The 22,504-nt window shown below is 44.2% G+C and overlaps 4 protein-coding genes across 6 annotated transcripts; 2 read left to right on the top strand and 2 right to left on the bottom strand.

Moving 5' to 3' along the window:
• Positions 1–927: 927 nt before the first annotated feature.
• On the bottom strand, positions 928–1,857 carry LOC115685177 (transcription factor HEC1). Its single transcript, XM_030610202.2, has one exon. The coding sequence runs from the start codon at positions 1,739–1,741 to the stop codon at positions 1,172–1,174; it is 570 nt and encodes a 189-aa protein (XP_030466062.1). The 5' UTR covers positions 1,742–1,857; the 3' UTR covers positions 928–1,171.
• Positions 1,858–9,818: 7,961 nt separating this feature from the next.
• On the top strand, positions 9,819–11,053 carry LOC115685172 (uncharacterized). Its single transcript, XM_030610192.2, has 3 exons — positions 9,819–10,206; positions 10,351–10,657; positions 10,758–11,053. Exons 1-3 carry the CDS (start codon positions 10,088–10,090, stop codon positions 10,830–10,832), a joined length of 501 nt encoding a protein of 166 aa, XP_030466052.1. The 5' UTR covers positions 9,819–10,087; the 3' UTR covers positions 10,833–11,053.
• A 2,309-nt stretch (positions 11,054–13,362) lies between these two features.
• On the top strand, positions 13,363–16,340 carry LOC115685092 (ammonium transporter 2). Its single transcript, XM_030610098.2, has 4 exons — positions 13,363–14,022; positions 14,323–14,608; positions 14,737–14,840; positions 15,744–16,340. The coding sequence occupies exons 1-4, from the start codon at positions 13,378–13,380 to the stop codon at positions 16,185–16,187; spliced, it is 1,479 nt and encodes a 492-aa protein (XP_030465958.1). The 5' UTR covers positions 13,363–13,377; the 3' UTR covers positions 16,188–16,340.
• A 2,069-nt stretch (positions 16,341–18,409) lies between these two features.
• LOC115685104 (nudix hydrolase 15, mitochondrial-like) lies at positions 18,410–21,274 on the bottom strand. 3 transcript variants are annotated; one of them, XM_056316262.1, is made up of 4 exons: positions 19,987–21,273; positions 19,397–19,545; positions 19,192–19,311; positions 18,410–18,878 (listed from the first exon to the last, which is right to left on the bottom strand). In XM_056316262.1, the coding sequence occupies exons 1-4, from the start codon at positions 20,285–20,287 to the stop codon at positions 18,630–18,632; spliced, it is 819 nt and encodes a 272-aa protein (XP_056172237.1). In that variant the 5' UTR covers positions 20,288–21,273; the 3' UTR covers positions 18,410–18,629. The 3 variants fall into 3 exon arrangements, with proteins under 3 accessions (XP_056172237.1, XP_030465971.1, XP_056172238.1); XM_030610111.2 differs by having other exon boundaries at positions 19,397–19,539; positions 19,987–21,269; XM_056316263.1 differs by lacking the exon at positions 19,192–19,311 and having other exon boundaries at positions 19,987–21,274.
• Positions 21,275–22,504: the final 1,230 nt, after the last annotated feature.

Below are 22,504 nucleotides of genomic sequence, written 5' to 3'. Positions count from 1 at the left end.
CCGGCGAGTCCGATCGCGAAATCAAGCTGCCTATAGACTGAAGGTCGGCGATAACCGGAGAATAGAGAAGAGCGCGATCTCGAGCTTGAGTTATCTTTGAGAAAAGTCTGTAGACTTGTTTTAATCTTATAATGCTAAATGAGTTGAAATATGGACCGTTTAAGCAACCTACCATTCTGACCAAAAAAATAAAGGCAAACCTACCATGATTTATTTTATGATGTATTAGTTTTTTCATTAATCTATTTTGTCTTACTTTGTTGCCAAACGAGTCACCCACTCTTATGGGGCCACCATGAGTTGCAAAACCTTTGCCAGCTCTAGTCGTGTGTGTGTGGAAGATTAGAAACTTTGCCAAAGGTAAATTTTATTTGTTTGGCAATTTTTGCATGATAGCGTGCCCCACAAAGGATATACTTTGTTTTTAGAGGCATTTAACATCACTTTTTCTTTTCAATTTCATTACCAGTTAATTTAGTGAGATATATATATATATATATAAATTGCAAAAAAGAATCGTTTAAATTCGATAGGACAAGCGTACGGGGGGAAACACTCATGATTATAGGTCAACCTTTTCCAATGCCAAAAAAAATAATTAAAATGGCCAGAGACCAATAAAATTTGACCAATATCATGTGTGAACACTGAACACGTACTTCGATTTTTCTTCCTTGTAAACTTCCTCGCGTTTTCTTTTTTTTTTTGGGGCCCAATTGGTCTTTTTAGGAAGATACATTTTTTTTAATTTTAGAAAATAAATTGAAATGGAAAAATATTTTAAAATGTGGTCAATAGTATAATTATGAAAATATAGAGATTAGATGGACCATTTGAAAATAATTTAAAGATGTTAAGCGAATTGAAAGTCGAAGGCTTATTGGCTCTTCTCATAAGTATCTTTACACTAATTCTGCCATTGCCCGTGAATTGCACCTCCTTTTTTCCAATTTCATCCCCATACTAGTACAAAATTGACATCACGAAGCTTCAATTAATTACTACGCGCCCCCTCAAAACTTCTTTTTTTTCCTCTTTTGGCCACACCCATCCCCTTAAAATCAGAAAAGAAATTCAAAAAAAAAAGCAAGAAGAAGAAGAAGAAGACTACCCACACAATGCGATATACATATGATACTCACACGAGCCAATAAAGACGGACGACATTATATTAAGCCAGAGATTGCCTCACGCCCGGTTCATCGCACGACATGGTCTCTTCACAAGCTTGAAACCACCAGAGATCTGCTAAATTCGATGGCGGTGTTGTATGATCGACGTCCACGAAGCTCGAAGAGACGCTGTCGGGCTGGCTCTGGGCCATCTGAGCCCACTGATGAGCCGCCGGGGGAGGTGCTGCGGCCGCGCCGGCAGGGACGAAGTCGGGCCAGCCGGCACGGCCCTCGTACGCCGCGTGGTGGAGCCAAATCTGGGCCTTCAAGAACTTGACGTATTGGATGGCCTCCTCGAGCATGGACACGGTGTCCATCTTGGCTCCCCCGGGGACGAGGCTCTGCAGGACCTTGAACCGGTCGCTGATGCGGTGCCGCCGGCGCCGGGCGGCCACGCTCTGCGGGTCGGTCGAGAGCCTGAGCGGCCCCGATCTTCTGCCTCTGGTCTTGACGTTCCGGGTCGGCGGCGATCTCTTCCTGTCGTCGGACTTGTTCGGAGATGACGAGGAGGAAGGTGCATTTGCTGATGAATTGGGGTTGTTCTGAAGGCAGTGATGTTCCATGAACATGCGCTGAGGGTGGTGGCTCGGACCTTAAGAAGAGTTCGGGGGTGGGTTTGATGAGTGTTGTTGAGGGGGGGTTTACGCGTAAATATAGATAGAGACTCCTGCGAGAAGCGACAAAACACTGTTTACAAAAGTGATGTTTTTAAGGATATTTGAACATGATATTCATTTGTCACATCAGTTTTATAAATAGATAAGTGTGCTCTCAAAATGTTTAAATTAATTGAGAAAGTTGCAACCGAACCCTAAAATTTGTCCAATTCATACAACTAAGTGCTTCCATAAGCTGCGCTCGATCTCATAGGAGGAAAATACCGACGTGACATTTATAAATATTCTTCATTAAGCAAGGAGTACTGATGTGGTGCCAAGTAGGCGCCACAGCGGAAAAAGGTGAATTATTACAAAAAAAACAAGAATAAAAAAGAAAATAAAATCGAGGGGAGAGAAGGAAAGAGATGAAAAGACGTCGCAGGGGTTGCAAAGGATAGAGACACCGGCAATGCCGCCACGGTTCCACCGGCGAAGTCGGTGCCGCGCCGTTGTCTCTCTCTAAAACTGATGATCCATTTTTTTTTTTTTGGTCTTTGTTTTTACTTTTTATCATTTTACTTGATGTGGCTTATACAACGCCACATCAACACTACATATCTTGAAATCTTCTTACAAATGACATTCTATCAATTAGATTAGATGGAGTCAACAAAAGTACTTGCTTGCATGAATCATATAAGTTTCATAACTTGATTGGCTTTCGTAAAAATTTTACAACTTCTCAGGCGCCTATTCCCTTTCTGAATTGTTTCTTTTTTTATTGTCTTCACACATGGAAAGGATCTTGGATAGTGATTGGTTTTTACACTTAACTTATATACTTATGCGATAGTGCTCCATCCATTTATTTAAAGATAGTATATGTGTAGGAATTACACCCGATACGACACATCTCTAATAACTTTAGTAGGATAGCTCAAGTGATAAGTATGTTATCCTTCTTTGAACTATGTATTCCAATAATTATGAGAGAGAGAGAGAGAGAGATTTTGGAGACTAGCACGGTTTAAAGGGGAGATGTCGCCACGAGAGACATTGTAGCAAAATCTTTGGTGAAGAAAATGCGTGGGCGACTTGAATTATGCAGAAATTCTATGTGCGAGTATGAGCATCCAGTAACAACTTCGAAATAACAAGACTGGCGAGTTGCCAAAGTATAGTTTTACCAGAGTTACCTCGAAATATGAACTTTTCGAACTCGTAAACTGTGCTGAAACTGAAACAAAAGGTGGATGATTCTATGACTCTTTCCATCAATCAAACGACGTCGAGGCTTTGGAAGATTAGTAGATCCTTTATTTGGAGATGACGCCTTCCCGTAATCCATCCATAGGTTTAAGAACCGATGATCCCAGCCCTATAGGCATGCCAAAGTTTTTGATGTCTTTCTACGTGAGGTAGCAAATGCCCAAGGCACAAGATGACTTTAGGTTCGATCTCGGCGGGTCTCAAACTTGGAACCTCATGAAATGAGTCGATGTTTTGTGTGAGGAATACATCGCGTGTCAATAACAAATACCATGTGACGGTGACACGTGATGTAACCGATCAATTGTAAGTGAAAAGCGAATGCACGAGGTGCCAAATAAGATGGGATTCATAGCACGCAAGTCATGGTGTGGTCGATTATAGATCACTGTCACGTGGTGTATCTGTTACACGAAATATTCTCTCTTCATCTATAATAGCGTGACCCGTTTACCATTGACCTCCCATGTTGTGGTAGCATGTAGTGATATATATGCACGATGATGAGAAATTGGTACGATAAATTAAGGGGTGAAAGGTTGTGTTTCGACGCATGTCAGTAAAACCACTAGGGTCGTGTGTTGTTCCAAATATCATGGATCAACAAGCTTCCACTTAGGTCGAGGGGAAGCTCGTTGATACCATGGCGAGGTCTCGAATCCTACTGTTCATCGATCAATGTCAAGAGCAAATCTCTCGATATAACTTCATCCTACATTGGACCCTTTGATCTCGCCTTATTAAATGTGGGGGAGGGGATGGCCCTTTTTGACTCACTGAAAAAAATAAATGCAAATTCAACGATTCGCGAAGTGATGCCACTGCAAGCATAAATACACTTGCGGGCGAAAACTCACAGAAAAGTCAGGGTAATTTCTAATGGAGATGTCAAAAGTAGTCCTCTAATGTTGAATATAACGATCGAATGCTCCAAGAATCCTATAAGTTTTGGAACTATCCAACCCTAAACAGAAGAGAAAACTGTATTAACTAACAATTAACAACAAACGTGCTCAATTAGTGCAGAAATAATTCACCAACAACGTTTGTGTCACACATGTACTCCTATCTTGTATCTATAGGATATTAAGATTTTTTGAGTACCCGACTAATTTTTACCAGACATATAGGGTAAGTCTAGAAATTTTGAGTAGGGGTGAAATTGTCCAATCAACCATAAGCCTATATACGTATGCCAATTCAATCTTAAACTATTCAAATTTGCCAATTTAGCTTAAAACCTTTGAGCGACGTTTTCAATGTAGTCATTCTGGCCAACTTTCGCCTGAAATCACTTACGTAGGACGGCTCTGCAACGACGGATCGCCATGTTATCGATTTTCAGGCAAAAATTGATCGGAAAAGACTATATTTGAATATCGTTTGAAAGTTTATAACCAAATTGACAAAAATTGAAAATTCTATTACTGAATTGGCATCCGTACAATAAATTTATAGCCGATTGGGTAACTTTCTCGGAGTGTGGTAAAAAATGTATAGAAATGTGAGGTGGTTTTATTTGCAATAGAAAGAAAGAAGAGGGAAACGAATGGCCACGCAGGGGACCCCTACCATGACTCCATGGTTCACCATAAGGAGTCGACAGGGGAGCGCGAGGCCGGGTCAAGTGGGATCATTTGTGTGGGTCGTATCCCCCCCGGAAATCGAAGTGGATTTCAACCCTAAATTCCGAGGTTCCCTAAATCCAAAGGAAAGGAGATCCTTTGCCTGCCTTTTCCGGACGATTTGTGCCCTCTTTTCCTTTCTCTCTTTCTTTTACTTCCCTCTTTCCTTAGGGTTTCATGATTACCAATGGCGATGTTTCCTCTTAAAAATTCGAACTGGTTCATATTCTGTTAGTAACTTTTGTCTTGCGCACATGCCGGTCCTCGCTCACGGAGCCCACAAATTCATTTAGTCTCGACGGGAATTCTACTTTCTATCTTTAGAGCTTACGCATTTCTATATTCGGATTTTGGATTTTTTTTTCTTATTTTCCTCTTATCGAATTCTTGAAGTTACCTTGAAGTTCCGAATTCTGATACGATCAATCGAATGAAATGTCTATGTATGAGTTTGTTTGTGGGAATTATGTAGCCATCTCGAGCCAATTAGTTAATGTACGGGGACTGAACACTTCGAAAAGGATGACGACAAATCGAATTTTGAGAAATGAGATTTCTCAACATGAACATTGGCCAGGAGCTTTTCACATCAGATCTCAATGGCTCTAACGAGTACATCGGCTCCAATTAATTCGTTTAGGTGCGGAGAGAGGTCGATTAAACAGATTAAAAATTCAAGAATTTGATTGCAAATGACACACATATTCGAGGATCCAAAGTAGGCTTTTACCTAATTTGTATATATACACATTCACACCCGCATCATCGATGATCGAATTGAAAATAAAGAATAACAAAGAATATCGATACAAGGCAATATCGAGGCCGAATTAAAGTTCTCGATCTTCTCCCTAATACCGTGTTAAGCAATCATTTTTCTTTTGAAAGCATAGGCTGAAATCAAACCCACTATTTTCTTAAAACTTGATTTTGGTTTCGTCTCCTCCGAGAAGAAAAGGAAAAGGAGTCAAGGTCACATCCAAGCACTTCTTTTCAAGTCATTTTGACAAAAGGAAAGTAAAAAAGAGAGTGGTTGGCTGGCGCTGAGATTCACATCTTTTGATCTATTCCCAAGAATCAAATAGGATTCGATCTAGACACTAGGCCCAATTGAATAGAATATTTTAAAGGGGAAAATCGCTCTACAAGTCCTGAAATTTTATGTACCCACGAAATCAGGGTCCTAAATCTTTCTATCGGTTTAATCAAATTCTAAACCATTACCGAGAAGCATAATGAAGACATATTCCATTCGATTGGTGTAATTAAATTCTAAACTTTTATCGATAAAAGCAATTAAATCCCACCATTTATGTTTAAAGATGTCAAATAAGCAATTTTTGAGTTATACCAATTGTTCATAAGAAAGACTTGATTGCATTTTTTTTTTAATAAAGGTTTAGAATTTAATTTGAACCAATTAAATGGTCTAATCCTAGATTACATTCCGTACATAGAATTTAATACTTAACTTTTTCCTATTAAATATGATTAAAGGAGTATCACGAAAACATTTTTTAGTAGAAACTTTTCATTCTGGAAATAAACTAAATTAAAATTCCCACTATCAAATCAATTTTCCATCTTTTTGGGCAGGGACCATCATACAGGTTCTCAAAATTTCTCCTAAATAATAAAAAAATGAATATCAGATTGTACCTTCAGAATTCACGTGTGATGAAGAGGAGTTGGTAAAATCCTGATTATATCTACTTGCTGGTTGCTGCTGTCATGAAATAACCTGACTTTCCTGTCTTCTCGAACTTTACACCCTTCCCTCCTCAATCTAATCATTTTAACACACATCACCCGGATAAATTTTATTTTTTTTTTTTGTTTTTTGTTTACTTTTTATTCATTTAAATCTCGTGGCATTCACACTTTGATTTTCTTTTCTAACCTGAAAATATATGAAATATTCATTTATATATATATTTTAACGTGTATAGTCGTACATAAATTTTTCATAATTTTTAAAAATGTAAATAGTTTTTTGAATTTTGACGGGTAAAAAACAACATTTATTTTTTACATTTTGAAAAGGTTAAAAAAAAGGTTATACTTTCTGATTTCCGACATCTTGAGTTACGGTGACAAGATTTGTTAATCTTGAACTCTCGAAACACGAATCCATGAACCGACTTTGACGTGAATGAAATGTTCCGTCGCGAGTACCGGAAGTCTCGTAAAAACGCCCGAAATGATGTCGATGTGTGCTAATTGTCCATTCACATCATTTTATTAAGGGAAAAAAGCAAGAGGGACATAAAAACGTGCGAAAATCTTACTATCCACACCCCACGAGCTCATAACAAATGCATCAGCAACTATCCGGTTTCTTCTCACTTTCGTAGTTTTGCCATTAGTGTCGAATCGACGGCTGTTCCGCAAGTCCATCTTTCAAAGGTGAAACCAGCATTGATGATTACCTGCTCCGACCCTTTTTTTCAGTGGAGATATTGCAGGGCTTTGAGGGGACGGAAGCGTCACGAAAAGGTCTGCATGTCTCAACCGATTTCTCCTGCAGACGTTCGTCCCACTCTATATCTGCTCCTTGGGGTTGGTGACTTAGCACAGCCTAGTGTCGAGCGAAGGAGGCGGTGAATACGTCTGTCTAGTCCACAGGGTAGTTGACAAACTTCCGTCAGGATTGCTTCTGAGTCGGATTGTTCAGTGGAGACTAGTCATGACAGGGACTGTCACAAGCTTTCACGGCCTGTTGATGAAGATCAGCTCGAGGCCAATCAGTAGTTCGCATAGGGGTACTAGCTTTTTATTCACGCTGTCGCCTTGGGTAGTTATGATTTGAAAAATGAACCAACTATCTAAATCAACCCTGATGGATTTGTCTTTAGCTTGTGTATGTTTTTTTTTTTTTTTTGGTAACCCAGGGAACCCCCGCACGGCCGACAGCCGGGGAGTAAACCCTGGAGGCGACACGTGCTAGCCACCACACACGTGCCACCGGTTAAGTCACCCTGCGGCGCCCGGGATTCGAACACTCAACCTTTAGCTTGTGTATGTTGACAGTACTAACTTGGAAAAATACCATTTAACAGCGAAAACTATAAAATGCACTCGAAGAGTACAAATTCATCACACATGATCCATTTGATCATGTTAAACCCCACACGAGGCCGCCATAACTTCACGAGCACGTGTGCACTGAGCATGTTTAACCATGTGCATAAATGATGTCTCCTTTAGGCGAGGGAGGAGGATGTGCCAGCTCTCGAAAAGTTATAGCAACATTAGATACATCTGTGCCATTGAGTAATTTGAGGGGGTAATTTATAGTTAGGTCTACTGAATTGATGGTGAAAATTAATCATGATGAGCAATAACTTTTTTCCTGAACTACCCTTTTTTTCGTTCAGTTTTCATGCACTAATGTGCTGCTTAATAGGGCTTTAACAGAATGGAGAATTCGATAATTTGATTTAAACCGAACGAAAGGGATATGTGTGGATAATCAATTTACTATTGTTTTGGTTTTTATGTGACCTAAGTGATAATAGAAATATATAATAAATTGAATAACTGATTATCGTAAACTCACAGCCTGATTATAACTGATTATAGTTTCTATTTATGTTTTTGTATTATTCCATTGTAATAGAATTTTAGTCATGGACAACACTTCAAGAACTTATATTCAATTTACTTAAACTAATCGACAACTGAATATTTAAAATTATTAAATATAAAATGCATTACTTTGATTATTCGCGATACATTCTAAATATAAAAAATCACTATAATTATAGTTAATTGATTAATTGAACTTTTTCATCTACGATTTCTGTTTTAATCATCCTCACTTGTTTTGGAATTTAGTGAATTAATAGAAAGGGAAGGTTGATTGTGACCATCAAATGATATCCAACATTTACCGGACGAAGCACCACCAGCTCAATCAGCCCAAAACCCGAACCTCTAGCATTTCATCCAACTTTAGTTTGGTCTATCAACACAAAAAGCCTGGCTAAGGCCCAAAGTCTGGCCTGTTCATTGTAGCAGCTTGCCGGTAACGTATAATCCAAATGGCCAGGCTCCGGTCTTGCCAAAGTTGGACAGGCCGGGCTTTCTCAATTAGCACGTTGCCCAAGCTTGCCCATTTGCCTTTCATGCCTCTCGAGCCTGGGTGTAGTGTCGAGCGGGCTGCCAACCAGCCGATCAGCTCAACAAGTCTTCATTGCCTCGACCCTTGATCTCGATTCTTGCGTCGACGGCCGAGCTTTCTGCTATCATTTGTGACCATCAAGTGCTGTACTCCGTTCGTCGGACAAAGCAGCACTAGGATTCGTGCACCTTTTGTTCTGGTCGATCATGTGATCTTTTGGTGGACTTGCACTTTTCAATACCACAGCGTTGTAAAGCCTGTCTTATATTTGGGCCGCTGGTCCGCCAATTGTGTGTGACAAAATCTTGAGACAATCTATGTTATGGAAGTCAGGATGAACACGAGATATAAAAGATCCCTTCTGCTCAACAAAAGAAGTTAACATGAGAACATGACTCTAGCATTAAACTTGCAATAGCTGCCAATAAAAAAAAAAAGCAATTTTTTTCCTACAAATCTAAAGAAATCCTCTCGTTGGTGAATTACAGTATGTACACCCCTACATGCAATTCAATCAAGAATGAAAATGAGTGACATTTATAAATGTAACCACCAATTAGAGAAGTAAGTGAAGAAAACTCTTCTGGACCATGGAAGGATAAAACATTAACCCAGAAAAAATCAATGTGTTATTTCAAGCTGATAAACGTTGAAATAATGAGAGAGAAATACCGAAAGAGCCCTCTATTTTTGAAGCAAAAAGAGTAGGAAGGGCGACCAAGTAAGCGACACCCTCGGCAATACCTTAGAAGCTACACACCTGGGATCGTAATGTTCGGTTTAAGTCATAACCACTACTCATCTTGAGTGAGTCCGTCACCCTTGCGTGAACGGATGCAAATTGGGATAAAGTTCGAATTATTCTAAGCATGGTGCTCAAGCTGAACTTACGCCTTTAACAAATTAGGATTTCTTGAGATCGAGGAGCGACTAAGCTATTCGAACTCGTGATCAAGGGCCTCCAAACCAAGTAACAGTTTTCCACAACTTGTGATGAGTGATGTCCAAGATTTAGGCGTCAGATCGGATGACTTTTCTGTTTTCTTTTCGGTTCACCCGAACAAACTTTTGGTTTGGAAACATTCTTACTCCACCTAGAGACACCTCCGAATGGCACTCCACGCGTCCTTCCCTCCGGCTGCTCGCACCTTCTCATCGCTGCACGTAGCTTCTTCGCCGTCTTTTCGGCGAAACAAGGCTTCCCCCCATATAATCTGCATCACCATATGATCATCGTCATCCCCGTCGCCAGTTCCAAATCGATCTGCATCAAACCCAAAAGATCACTCTCGACATCCTATGGCGAGCGACGAGTTCAGGCTGGTGTCTCCGCCGATCGACCGGGAGGGGAAGCTGCCAAGGAAGTACACCGACAACGGCCAAGGCGCTCTCAAGAGCGTGTCTCCGCCGCTCGAGTGGTAAAACGTTACGATCGTCTCCGACGTCTTCTTTCGAGACCAACGAGAACGGAATCCGGGCAGACCCCGGTTTTTTTGCTCTTGCGTTCGTTGAGTCGATTTGCAGATCATTCTTAATGTTATTCGATCGAATGCATGGGTTAGGTACAACGTGCCGGAGGGGACACGGAGCCTCGCCCTCGTGGTGCAGGACATCGACGCCCCCGACCCGAGCAGCCCGATCGTGCCGTGGACGTGCTGGGTGGTGGCCAACATCCCGCCGCACCTGAAGGGCCTCCCCGAGGGCTTCTCGGGCAAGGGGGAGGAGCTCCGCGGCGACCACGCCGAGATCCAGGAAGGCAACAACGACCACAAGGTGCCGGGCTGGCGAGGGCCGAAGCTCCCGTCCCACGGGCATCGCTTCGAGTTCAAGCTCTACGCCTTGGACGAGAAGCTTAACCTAGGCCACAAGGTGTGTGAATGGCACAGCCCCCTTTCAAACGGAGCTCAGTCTCACCATCTTTACGTATATGGAAAATGGTGTGAGAGTTACGTGTTATGGTGATTTTCAGGTGACCAAAGAGAAGCTGCTGGAGGCGATCGAAGGGCATGTTCTTGGAGAGGCCTTGCTGGTTGCTAAATTCTGAGGTTGGATGTCACAATTCTTGTTATGTACTCCTAGCAAATTGAATAATAGAGTTGATCCATTAAGAAAAGCTATGTAAAAGGGTCATAGTGCAAGTTCACTAATCCAAGGTAAAAGTGAGAGAGCCCACTTCCCTTTGTTCAATTCTCTTCCCTTCCTCTTCACTGGGTGGTGCCTTCAGACTCTAGCCTTTCACGGAGAAGGGCAACTTTTAAGGTTTCATTTGTCTCGCGGAAACGTTTTTGTTCTTATTTTTATTTTTTTATAGAGACGGTGGAAGTTATCAAAAGATAATCGCTTCTACCTCTCACACGGGTACCTCTCAAACACACCCCATCATGGGCGAAGACATCCCTTCACGGGTGAACTGCTAAAATGTAACAGAAGTAATTAATCGTTGAAAATGAACGAATCGTTGATTAAAATGTAACCGGAATAATTAATCGTTGAAGAATATTTTTATTATCGATAAAAATAAATGATAAAATATTTTTATAGAAGGTGAAATATTAATTTTAAGAAAAAAAATGTTTTCCAAATTTTTTTTTAAAATTTTTCACGAGATAAACGCACCCTTAGAAATGCCTGCTTACTGAAGTCTTTGAATGAAGATGAAAAGAGAGAGAGAGAGAGAGAGAGAGAGGGGGGGCAAAAGTGTGGTAGGCTTCGGGCATCATACCTCCACCGGGAGACTTGTGTATTTCGTAAGGGGATTGTGAAGCTTTGCTCCCCAAGTAGGGCACGTCTCCCTTTTTGGGTCTACTCTCCGTTGGACTTACATAATTAATGCCCCACCAAATAGAATATTTTAGGAATGGGTGACTAGAGACTCGGGAAAAGGAGATCAGCAAAGCAATAATTTTTGAATAATGCTCGCTTTTCTGTCGTAACTTTTTAGTTGGTCATTTAAGCAACATAATTTTTTTTTTAAATATTTATTTGAGTGACGTCGATGATCTCTCTCTCGCCGAAAAAAATTCGACTTGTCATTAATTTTATATAAATCGTCCAACATAACATGCTGGGAAAAATGGTATCATCAAAAGCATGTAGAATGGTGCCTTTCCATGTATTGTCTTTTCGAATTTGAGTCGTTTCTTCGTGGATGATGCTGTTTTTGTGCAATTAGATGCTCCATATGACAGTCAGTTTGATTCTGTTCTTGACGAGATCGTCGTCGTCGTTGTTGTTGTTCTTCTTCTTCTTCGTGCTGTGTGTTACCAGGTAATCGTAGCTAGGGTTTCAAAAAATTATAGGTCGATGGATGCACCCGCGCGAGAGAGAGAGAGAGAGAGAGAGAGAGAGAGAGAGAGAGAGAGAGAGAGAGAGAGATTTAGTAAAAAAGCTTCTTTCTTGACAGACTCGAGAGGAGAAAATTGTCCAAAAAGTCTTAAACCTATTGCATTTTTGCTAATTCAATTCTAAACTTCTTAACTTTATCAATCGAGTTCTAAATATTTTCACATTTTTTCAATTAAGTCAATTCGATCAATTTTGGCATGAAATCGCTGATGTGAATGCTAGTTGTCGCACAGCCGGCGTTGATGTGAACAATTTTTTTAATTTTCAATTTTAATTTTCCTTTTTTTCTTTTCTTTCTCTTTTTTTTTTCATCCTTTCTTTCTCCAACTAGTCGCTGGGCCTCGGCAATCTGCTAGAGACGAGGGCTGGCTGTGCCACGGAGGACGGTCGGCGTCCATATCGGCGATTTCCAGCCAAAAATTGATCGGATTGACTTAATTAGCAAAACGTGAAAAAGGTTTCGGACTCGATTGGCAAAATTAAAAAGTTTAGGACTGAACTGACTAAAGTACAGTAGGTTCAAGACTTTCTAAACAATTTTCCCGGACTCGACTCGAGGGAGAAACTTCTTCGGTGTTGCTTTTAGGGACCGCAAGGCAACATCAATTATCCCTTGACGAGAACACCGACCTCGTCTAAAATCCGTATACGAAGTCCCCAGTACCGTCTTTCCCCAAAATGGTCACCATCACATTTGAATCCCCCCCCCCCCCCAACCTTAGAAATTGACCATACCAATTTGCAGCCACTCTCTCCCAAAATCCCATTTCAAATCCCCCTCTCACGCGGGTCAAGGGTCTCTTTTGGTCTTGATCGGGGGCGCTCGTCATCATCATGTTTTTCCTCCGCACCGCGTCCCACCAGCATCACGTTCCTCCTCTCCTCTCACTCGCTCGCTCGGGGTCTTCGTCGTCGTCGCCACTAACCAGAACTCGGTTCCATTGACAAATCTTAGCACCGTTTCACACTCCAATCCGTCCTTCCTTCGTACGAAGAAACGAACCTTCCGAGGACTTTGCAAAAACACCCTAGCTCAGGCCCTCATCATCGTGCGCCCTTTATTTTAATCCAGCGTGCATCGATATTCGCGAACCCACCATTTCCAATCAATTCACGCGAAACAAGAACCAGAAACCAGCAACTAGTAGACCGCTTTCTCAGGATACTCTCTCCCCCCTCTGGTTCTCGGTTTCCTTCTTCGGGTCAGTTGGAGCTCGGTTGAGGGTTTCGCACGCCGCGTAGCCATGGTGGTGACGGCCGCCGCCGCCGTCCCCCCCCTGGCCCAGGCCTACGGGGCCCACCTCCCGGCGGTGCCCGAGTGGCTCAACAAGGGCGACAACGCGTGGCAGATGACGGCGGCGACCCTGGTCGGGATCCAGAGCATGCCGGGCCTCGTGATCCTCTACGCGAGCATCGTCAAGAAGAAGTGGGCCGTGAACTCGGCCTTCATGGCCCTCTACGCCTTCGCGGCGGTCCTCATCGTCTGGGTCCTCGTCGGGTACCGGATGGCCTTCGGGGACCGCCTCCTCCCCATGTGGGGCAAGGGCGCGCCCGCCCTCGGCCAGAAGTACCTCATACGCCGGGCCAAGGTGCCCGGCACGCTGGAGACGCCCGCTGACGAGCCCTTCTACCCCATGGCCACGCTCGTCTACTTCCAGTTCCAGTTCGCAGCCATCACCATGATCTTGCTCGCCGGCTCGGTCCTCGGCCGGATGAACATAAAGGCCTGGATGGCCTTCGTGCCGCTCTGGCTGATCTTCTCCTACACCGTCGGCGCATATAGCCTGTGGGGCGGCGGTTTTCTCTACCGATGGGGCGTCATCGACTACTCCGGCGGCTACGTCATCCACCTCTCGTCGGGCATCGCCGGGTTCACCGCGGCTTATTGGGTACGTACCGAATGAAAAAAGGGCCAAGTAAATTTTACATAGTCCTTCCAGCACTATCCACTACAACCTTATCATCAAAACTCATGAAATTTTTATATACTCAATGACTTTCAAAACGTAAAACCACGATCTGTTATGAAACCTCGTGTCTCTGAACATGTCCATGCATCCCTTCCGGCCGGGACCATTTTGTGGAAACTCGATAGCACCTCGAGCTTAGAACAATTAAATAAATGTCGCCAATCTCGATTCAATGCTCTAATTTGATTTTAATGATTTAAATTGCTGGCGGTTTTTTAGGTCGGGCCGAGGCTGAAGAGCGACCGAGAGCGGTTCTCTCCTAACAACGTCCTGCTCATGCTGGCCGGGGCGGGCCTGCTGTGGATGGGCTGGTCCGGGTTCAACGGCGGGGCCCCGTACGCGGCGAACATCACCGCCTCCGTCGCCGTCCTCAACACCAACATATGCGCGGCCACGAGCCTCCTGATCTGGACATCGCTCGACGTCGTGTTCTTCGGGAAGCCGTCGGTGATCGGGGCGGTCCAAGGGATGATGACGGGTCTAGTTTGCATCACGCCCGGAGCAGGTAGCATAGATACTTTGTCAACTTATTTTATCACCACAAATTTCGGGATTAGGTTAAGTTGTGGAAACTTAATTCAATGGGAGGCACGATTATGATTGGAGTTGACTAGGAATGTCAATAATTTTCAGGCGTCGTGCAATCGTGGGCGGCTATAGTAATGGGGATGCTTTCTGGCAGCATTCCATGGGTCACTATGATGATACTCCACAAGAAATCTAGTCTTCTTCAAAAGGTAAAAAAATAATAATTTTAGAGCAATTACGTATGTGAAGTTCTATTCATCCTCTACTTTTCAGAAATTACCATTGTGCATGTTATGCTTTCATGTTGGCTACCAAGTTGCATTCCCACGTGAGTTAATTGTTCCGTAGAAGATAAATAATTTAGAAAATATTTTTCTTCTCAAATTACTCCCGCTCTCCTTTTAAATTCCCTCGACTTCCGATGCAAACCCTAGTTCCCGGCCACCCTAACCAACTTCAGCCACTTCTGTCCGCCGCCTCCGACCGCCATCCGCGTGTCCCAAGTTGTGGCCATCCTCCGTCCCACGCCATCTTTAGTGTCGTCGCTGTCCCCCGTCCTTAATTTGAGGCCACCGGCCTCCTCTAGCCCGTGGACAAAAGAAAGGGACGGCGCATAGAAAAGAGAAAGAGACGGGCACCAGCGACGAGAGTCAAATGAGGTTGCCTACAACGGGGGCGGCGGCAGCGGCGGCGGCTTGACGACGGCCGGTCATAAGGCATTGGGTGGTGGGTCAGATTGCCGGAAATGGAGGCTAGGATTTGGGTTGGGGGAGTCGAGAGGGCGGGCGGTAATTTTTTATATAAGAAAGGGTAATTTGTTCTTTTATAATTTGAGGCTTAGCAATGCCCAAGTGGCTGCATGCATTCCCACTACTTTTCCCAATTTTTGAACAGTCGACTCTTAACGATGGTAATCTATTGCAAGTTGGTCGAGTGATTAAGATTGAATCAAATACGGTACATACATAATCTATTTTGACCAAATAACTGTTGTCCTTTGTCGGGAGTCAGATACACCAAGGCCTGATCATAGTTTCCATGTTAACAAACCATAGATGATAGAAAAAAAAAAACCATGATCTGACTTATGTTTCGCGGTCGCTCGTGATCAGGTCGACGACACGCTAGGCGTGTTCCACACGCACGCTGTCGCCGGATTGCTTGGGGGGCTTCTCACCGGGCTCTTGGCCGAGCCGGAGCTCTGCGATCTCATACTGCCGGTCCCGGACTCGAGGGGCGCGTTCTATGGCGGCTCGGGCAGGGTCCAGTTCTTGAAGCAGATCGTCGCGGCCTTGTTCGTGATCGGGTGGAACATACTCTCTACGACCATCATTTGCCTCGGCATTCAGCTGGTCGTGCCGTTGAGAATGCCCGACGAGCAGCTCATGATAGGCGACGACGCGGTCCACGGGGAGGAGGCTTATGCGCTCTGGGGCGACGGAGAGAAGTACGACCCGACGAGACACGGCTGGAACAACTCGTCGTCTCATGCGGTGGAGCTCATGGCGCCTTCGCCGTATATAAATGGCGCTAGAGGCGTAACCATTAATCTGTGAGCTCGCTGCTTGTTCTCGCTCGATCGTGCAATGCGCGGACGTACTCTTGGAGGACGAATCGACTGTATATAAATGTTTCGGCGGCGCGAGAATTCGAGGCTTATCAAGGAAGTTGTCTTGTTGTAGTCAAACCTTAAATGACACTCATAGTGTTCTTGTACGTGTGCGTGTGTTTTGGGAAGAAGTTATTAAAAAAAGAGGGTTATAAATCTATTGTAATTATTTCAATTCAGTCTTAAGCATTTTTTGTTTTGCCAATCGAGTCCTAAACCTTTTGCATTTATGGCAATTCAGTCCATCTGGCTAATTTTGACCGGAAATTACTGACGTGGATAATTTATATATATATTTTAAAATATTATGATTTTCTTTATTATTTTATTTTATTTCTGTTTTATCATTGTGGCCGGCGAGGTCGCCGGTCGGGCGAGACTCGACCTCGTAATCGCTAGGCGAGGTTGACCCTCACTAGTCGCCAACAGTTGGGCTGGTGAGGGTCGGGCCTCTCTGACCATAGGCGTGGTCCGACCTCGTCAACTCCGAGGAGGTCGTGCCTTGGCCAGCCACCGACGAGAGCGGCCCTCGACAGAGGCTCAACCTCGCCAAATTTGGTGAGCGTCAAGCCTCGCCCATGGCCGGCGAATCTAGCAAGGGTGAGCCTCGCTAGCCCAGCCCTGGCAAGGTCGACCTCGCCGGTCCAATGATAAAAGAGAAAAAATAAATCATAATAAAAAAATCATAAAATTTTTAAAAAATTATCCACGTCAGAGCTATGTCAGTAACTGGTCAAAATTAGCTTGATGAATTGAATTGGCATAAATACAAAAAGGTTTATAATTCAATTGGCCAAAAAAAAAAGTTAGAATTGAATTGGCACAATTACAATATATTTATGACTTTTTTGGTAATTTTTCAATGTTTTGGTGAATAGAGAATCTAAAGCAAACCAATTATCACCCTCAGCCTGTCTCACTCGAGGGGAAAATTACCAATTTACTCCTCAACCTATTGCATTTGTGCCAATTCAGTCCTAAACCTTTCAATTTGGCCAATTTAGTCCTAAACCTTTTGCAAACCAGCCAATTCAGTCCTTTTGGCCGGCCGGCGCTGACGTGGCCACAGGCCGGCTGACGTGGCACCGGCCGGCGTCCAGATGGCAATATTTTAATATTTTTTTTTTTATTATTTTTGATTTTTTTTTCCTTCTCCCCCCTAGCCGGACAAGCCTGGGGGGAGGCTCGCCGGCGAGGGCCCAGCTCCGGCGAGGCGAGTTGGGCCCTCGCCGCCGTTGGGCGAGGGCGGAGCTCGCCCTGCCATGGCGAGCTCCGCCTCGCCCAGCCATGGCGAGCTGGGCGAGCGGCGAGGGCCCAGCTCACCATGGATGGGCGAGCTCCGCCTCGCTTAGATCCGGCGAGGCGAGCTCACCATGGCCGGGCGAGCTCCGCCTCGCCCGAGCCGGGCGAGGCGGAGCTCGCCTTGGCCGGGCGAGCTCCGCCTAGCCCGAGTTGGGCGAGGCGGAGCTCGCCATGGCTGGGCGAGCTCCGCCTCGCCCGATCTGGGCGAGGCGGAGATCGCCTTGGCTGGGCGAGCTCCGCCTCGCCGGAGTTCGCCATGGCTGGGCGACCTCCACCTCACCAGATCTGGGCGAGGCGGAGCTCGCCTTGGCCGGGCGAGGCGGAGCTCGCCTTGGCCGGGCGAGCTCCGCCGCCCGCCAGATCCGGCGAGGCGGAGCTCGCCATGGCGAGGCGAGCTCCGCCCTCGCCCAGATCCGGCGAGGCGGAGCTCGCCATGGCCGGGCGAGCTCCGCCTCGTCGCCGCTGGGCGAGCTAGCCCAGCTCCGGCGAGGCGGAGCTCGCCTTGGCTGGGCGAGCTCCGCCCTCGCCGGCGAGCCTCCCCCCTGGCCGGACAGGCCAGGGGGGAGAAGGAAAAGAAAAAAAAAGAAAAAAGAAAAAAATTCGAAAATAATAATAATAAAAATATTAAAATATTGCCACGTAGACGCCGGCCGGCGCCACGTCAGCCGGCTGGCGGCCACGTCAGCGCCGGCCGGCCAAAAGGACTGAATTGGCTGGTTTATAAAAGGTTTAGGACTGAATTGGCCAAATTGAAAGGTTTAGGACTGAATTGGCACAAATGCAATAAGTTGAGGACTGAATTGGTAATTTTCCCCTCACTCGAGCATTAATCATCCCTTAATACCTCTATTCGACACAGCAATAATATGATTGAGAACATCAAATGAGCCGAGAGAGTTAACGGATTACAAAAATTATTCGTGTTCTCTGACTGAGACACGCTAAGATAATCCTGCAATTTCAGTACTCGAATCGGCATCTGAGAAAATGGCAATATGTGGCGCGAATAAGGGTGCCTTGATCTGCGCCTGGTCTTCATTGTCTTTGGTGTTTACCTCAATAGATGTATGGACCACGACGCAAGTACTTAGCTTGTCGCAGCACCTACTTTCAAGTTCTGTCTAATATCTTCTAGTACCAGTTGCAATTGTCGGAAGTCGGGAGTGTGCAGGTCGAACGAGGGAGGCCGCTGGAAAACGACCGATGCCACCCGAATCAGAATTCTCGCTGTCAATCCGCATATGCAGAAAGTCTCTCGCTCTGGTTGGTAATCGAAAACATGAAGAATGTACTTCCATCCTAGCCATTCTCTCTCCTCACATCTGTGATTCTCCTCCTGTATTGGTCCAACACAAACGTAACTGTTAGACTATGACCAAATTTTTTTTATTAATGGAACAGATTAGCTGCTAAATACTGAAACGGTATCATGTCCCATTGCATACGCTCCTTTTCTTTTCACTACTATGTCTCTTGCAAGATTGATGAAATCCATGTTTAGTCAAATCAAGGATACAAGCAAATTCAGTCGTTCAATTCACTTTCAAAACTGATACTATAAAATGGGTATGTCAGATGACTCTTGCCCAATATAAGCACAAGCAGATAGGATCTTGAAGAGGGGAATTGTAATGGGTAGAGGAAGAAACCTTCAGAAACATTTCCAAAGGGACGTCAAAAACCACATCCACTTCATCCACATTCAGTGAAGGTGTGAAATCTTCTATCTTTGCGAGTAGGCCAATGACAGGAACGACCTCGAAGAGATGCTGGTGTAGCGCAATGGATAGGACACAAGTGAATGATTGAGCACAGATACAAAAACAGTAAGGCAATAATTTATCATAGGGGAACCTGAGAAAAGAAGGGTTCCAAATTAGCAACAACTTGAACCAATTCTGGGTCCAAGCCGATCTCTTCCGTGGCTTCTCTTAGTGCAGTTGCAGTGTCATCCTTATCATGTTCTTCCATTTTTCCACCCGGCAGTGCGACATCTCCTGTTTCTCAAGTGACAGAATCATGGATTGTCATTTTTGTTCTTGCAGAGGATGAAACTGAGGTCTCCATAAGTTAAACAATTCTCAGCAACAAGTAAGTCAACAATGTTAATATCTGTATTCACCTAATAAATGAATTGATTCATGGTCACTAACATGCCTCTTTAAGGATTTTGAACTTTAGAGATCTAGAGATCATTGATTGGAACATGAAGATCTTGCATGGCCTTATCATTGAGAGGTCAACTGGATACTTTGTCCATTGTCCATGTTCATAATTCAAGTCCGAAACAAAACTAGCTAATATCTTGGAAGGTTATGTGACCTCAACAGAAGATATCTTCGTTTACATCAAATTCAATGGATAACCGTTGTGCAACAGAGTTGTATTAACGCATAAGCAAATGATTATGAACAATCTACATGAGGCAGAGAGTTCATATATACCAGGATAAGAGGACAGTTTCATCGATCTTTTCGTGAGAATAACTCGAAGCTCTCCTCCGTGGCCTTCGAAGAGGCACACCAAGACGGCGGCTCTTCTCTTCCTCCTCGGCTTGATGGGACAACAACAATCGTCATCTTGAGCACACTGGGATTGATCATTTGGCCCATCTTTGGAGTTTGTAAATAGATCGCTATTCTTCTCTTCATGATCAACTTCTAATCCTAGTGACAATTCGCACAGTCGGAGCCGGTTCGCGAGTTCGCGCAGAGTTTCACTCGCCACTCCTGAAAGGTTCCCCATGCGTGCATGCCGAGGTCATCTAGCATCCCGAATGGCTTTGATTATATTGTAGATATTCCACTTTTTTTGTGCAACTTGTCTGGGAATATCTGTTATCTGTGGTAGCCATGGCTAGAATCTAAATGGAGAAATTCTCATGGAACTAGGAATAGAATCTCACTTTGGTTTGTTACTTAGCACGATTTCGAAAGTGTTTCGCTAAACATTAATCGGTGTATAGTCTCAATCAAGAAGCAATCGGCAGTTCAGAAGTCGATAATTCACTTTGTTCCATAAACATCACCGTAAACCATGTCCATGATCATAAATGTCTCCCCTTTGCCCCTCTTTCCTCTTTTTCGCGTCTCTAAGATGGAAAAACAAGAATCATAATCAGCATGACTCATCATCTTGCAGGAGAAAAAGAAAATCTTCTTCTGAGTAGCATCTGTAAAATAGGCATGTTGCATTAAGTTCTCGCACAGCAGGTTGCAAGGTAAGCATCACGACTAACCGCATAACCACGCCTAATTTAGTCCCAAGTGAAGGGGGTAAATGGATTTCGAGTTCAGGAGATTAATGCTAACCAAATAGGCATCACCATTCGTCCCTCCTAACTCAAACTCAAATGGAATGCGAGGCTCGGGTTTCAATTAATGGGGGCGGAGGGAGGGGGGTGAGTCAAGAAAGATTGTAGAGAAACCAAAGACGGTGTACGTCTGGAAACAGAACCTCTCCGAGGAAAACTTATCAAACCGATCAAGGAATGGCGCCCAATATATATGTTAAGGTTGCTTAGGGGGCAGGCTATGAGTTCATTTGAGAGGTGCCCCGGTATCAGCGGATCAAAGTTTGTAGAAATGGACTCCCAGCTGCTGCTTTCAGAGATTGAACAGGAAATAAAGCAGAGAAGGGCTAGGCTGCCATGGATCGGACTCTGTTCCACGTTCAATTCTCATAGTCTAGTCTTGTACCTGAAGACCCTCCATTTTGGAGGTGACTATTTCTTTGTTTTTTTTGCACCGAAACAAACGCTGATGTTGTGCCAAGTAGTCACGGCCAAAAATTATTGGAGGGTGGCTATTACATCAACTGGAAATCCGGGAAATAGATTTGTACTCCAATGAATTATTGGGTGACATGTGACAAGGTCAATCAACGGACTACACGAAACTTAATTTGCCCAATCATGCGGTAATGCCCGACGTTTGGCCAGTATGGATGAAAGCACTGGCATCTTGACGGACCGCAAGTTACATTGCCTTTCGGCTGAGAATTTGGAATACCTTTTGCAAGTTGTCACGAAGGAGAATGATGGCGAATTCGCAAAGCGGTAATCGATTGTGATGGAACCGAGGCATAAAGAGACCCCCAAAGGGGGGAAAAAGAGAGAAATGAAAGGTGGGAGGTGCAGTCGAGTTCTCGAGTTCTCGAGGAGGTTATTTCGATCTCGCATTTTGAATCGTATTCGATATCATGTTGGAAAATTCAAGCCGGCAACAACATTTCGAGTCGGATTGTGAGGAGGTAATTGATCGACGTTCACTTGTTCTCGATTTGTGGAATGCTATCTATTGGGAGCGCAGCATAAATCCAATACCATCACTTGGAAATATCGTCAAGAGAGAGCCTAAATACAACTTGATCAACATATTCAATTGGACCAACAATACAATAGAGAGTCTAAGTCTGAACTAATCAACATAATTGGACCAACTTTTACTCAAATGGCGATGAGCAAAGGAACCGACCGGTTTTGGGGCGGTTCCCGGTTCCTAAAATTTGGAACCAGTGATAATAGGTCAAGTTCCCAGTTCTGGATGGGACCGAACCACCCATACCAGACCAATAGCTTTCTTTTTTATTGCCAAAGGGCTGGAGAAGAGAACAAAAACAACGTTGATAGACACAATTACATTTTTGCGAGTGTCCAGTTCCAGTGTTCCATTCCCTACCAGGAAATAAGAAAGAAAAAAGAAAGAAATCACGCCGGTTCCCGACTCATTTAGGAATCGAACCGAACCAATCAAGTGGGTTGTTTTCATGTACCGACCCTTATTCCGATGAATTATGGGCCAACTAGAATATATTAACTGCATCATATCATACTATGTCAATTCTTTGTTATGGGACACACATGTCTCAATACTATTTTTTACTTGATTTATGGGTAAAATTACGAAAATCTGAATCGGGCGGTGAATGGAGAGAGAGAATGTGTTGACATGAAGAAGCATT

This window comes from Syzygium oleosum, unplaced genomic scaffold (genome assembly GCF_021117445.2).
Source record: "Syzygium oleosum isolate NSW1041296 unplaced genomic scaffold, Sole_v2.1 Sole_v2.12, whole genome shotgun sequence".
NCBI lineage: Eukaryota > Viridiplantae > Streptophyta > Magnoliopsida > Myrtales > Myrtaceae > Syzygium > Syzygium oleosum.
Note: the sequence above shows the minus strand (reverse complement) of the source record. Positions and strands in the feature narration are given on the sequence as shown.

Excerpts from the sequence above, each read along its gene's own strand:
- LOC115685177 (XM_030610202.2), bottom strand. The coding sequence starts at position 1,741 with ATGTTCATGGAACATCACTGCCTTCAGAACAACCCCAATTCATCAGCA.
- LOC115685172 (XM_030610192.2), top strand. The coding sequence starts at position 10,088 with ATGGCGAGCGACGAGTTCAGGCTGGTGTCTCCGCCGATCGACCGGGAG. Across the intron at positions 10,207-10,350 it reads GTGTCTCCGCCGCTCGAGTG|GTACAACGTGCCGGAGGGGA; the intron begins GTAAAACGTTAC and ends TGCATGGGTTAG. Across the intron at positions 10,658-10,757 it reads AGCTTAACCTAGGCCACAAG|GTGACCAAAGAGAAGCTGCT; the intron begins GTGTGTGAATGG and ends GGTGATTTTCAG.
- LOC115685092 (XM_030610098.2), top strand. The coding sequence starts at position 13,378 with ATGGTGGTGACGGCCGCCGCCGCCGTCCCCCCCCTGGCCCAGGCCTAC. Across the intron at positions 14,023-14,322 it reads GGTTCACCGCGGCTTATTGG|GTCGGGCCGAGGCTGAAGAG; the intron begins GTACGTACCGAA and ends GCGGTTTTTTAG. Across the intron at positions 14,841-15,743 it reads AATCTAGTCTTCTTCAAAAG|GTCGACGACACGCTAGGCGT; the intron begins GTAAAAAAATAA and ends GCTCGTGATCAG.
- LOC115685104 (XM_056316262.1), bottom strand. The coding sequence starts at position 20,287 with ATGGGGAACCTTTCAGGAGTGGCGAGTGAAACTCTGCGCGAACTCGCG. Across the intron at positions 19,312-19,396 it reads TGGAACCCTTCTTTTCTCAG|CATCTCTTCGAGGTCGTTCC; the intron begins GTTCCCCTATGA and ends GCGCTACACCAG. Across the intron at positions 18,879-19,191 it reads CTTTGGAAATGTTTCTGAAG|GAGGAGAATCACAGATGTGA; the intron begins GTTTCTTCCTCT and ends GGACCAATACAG.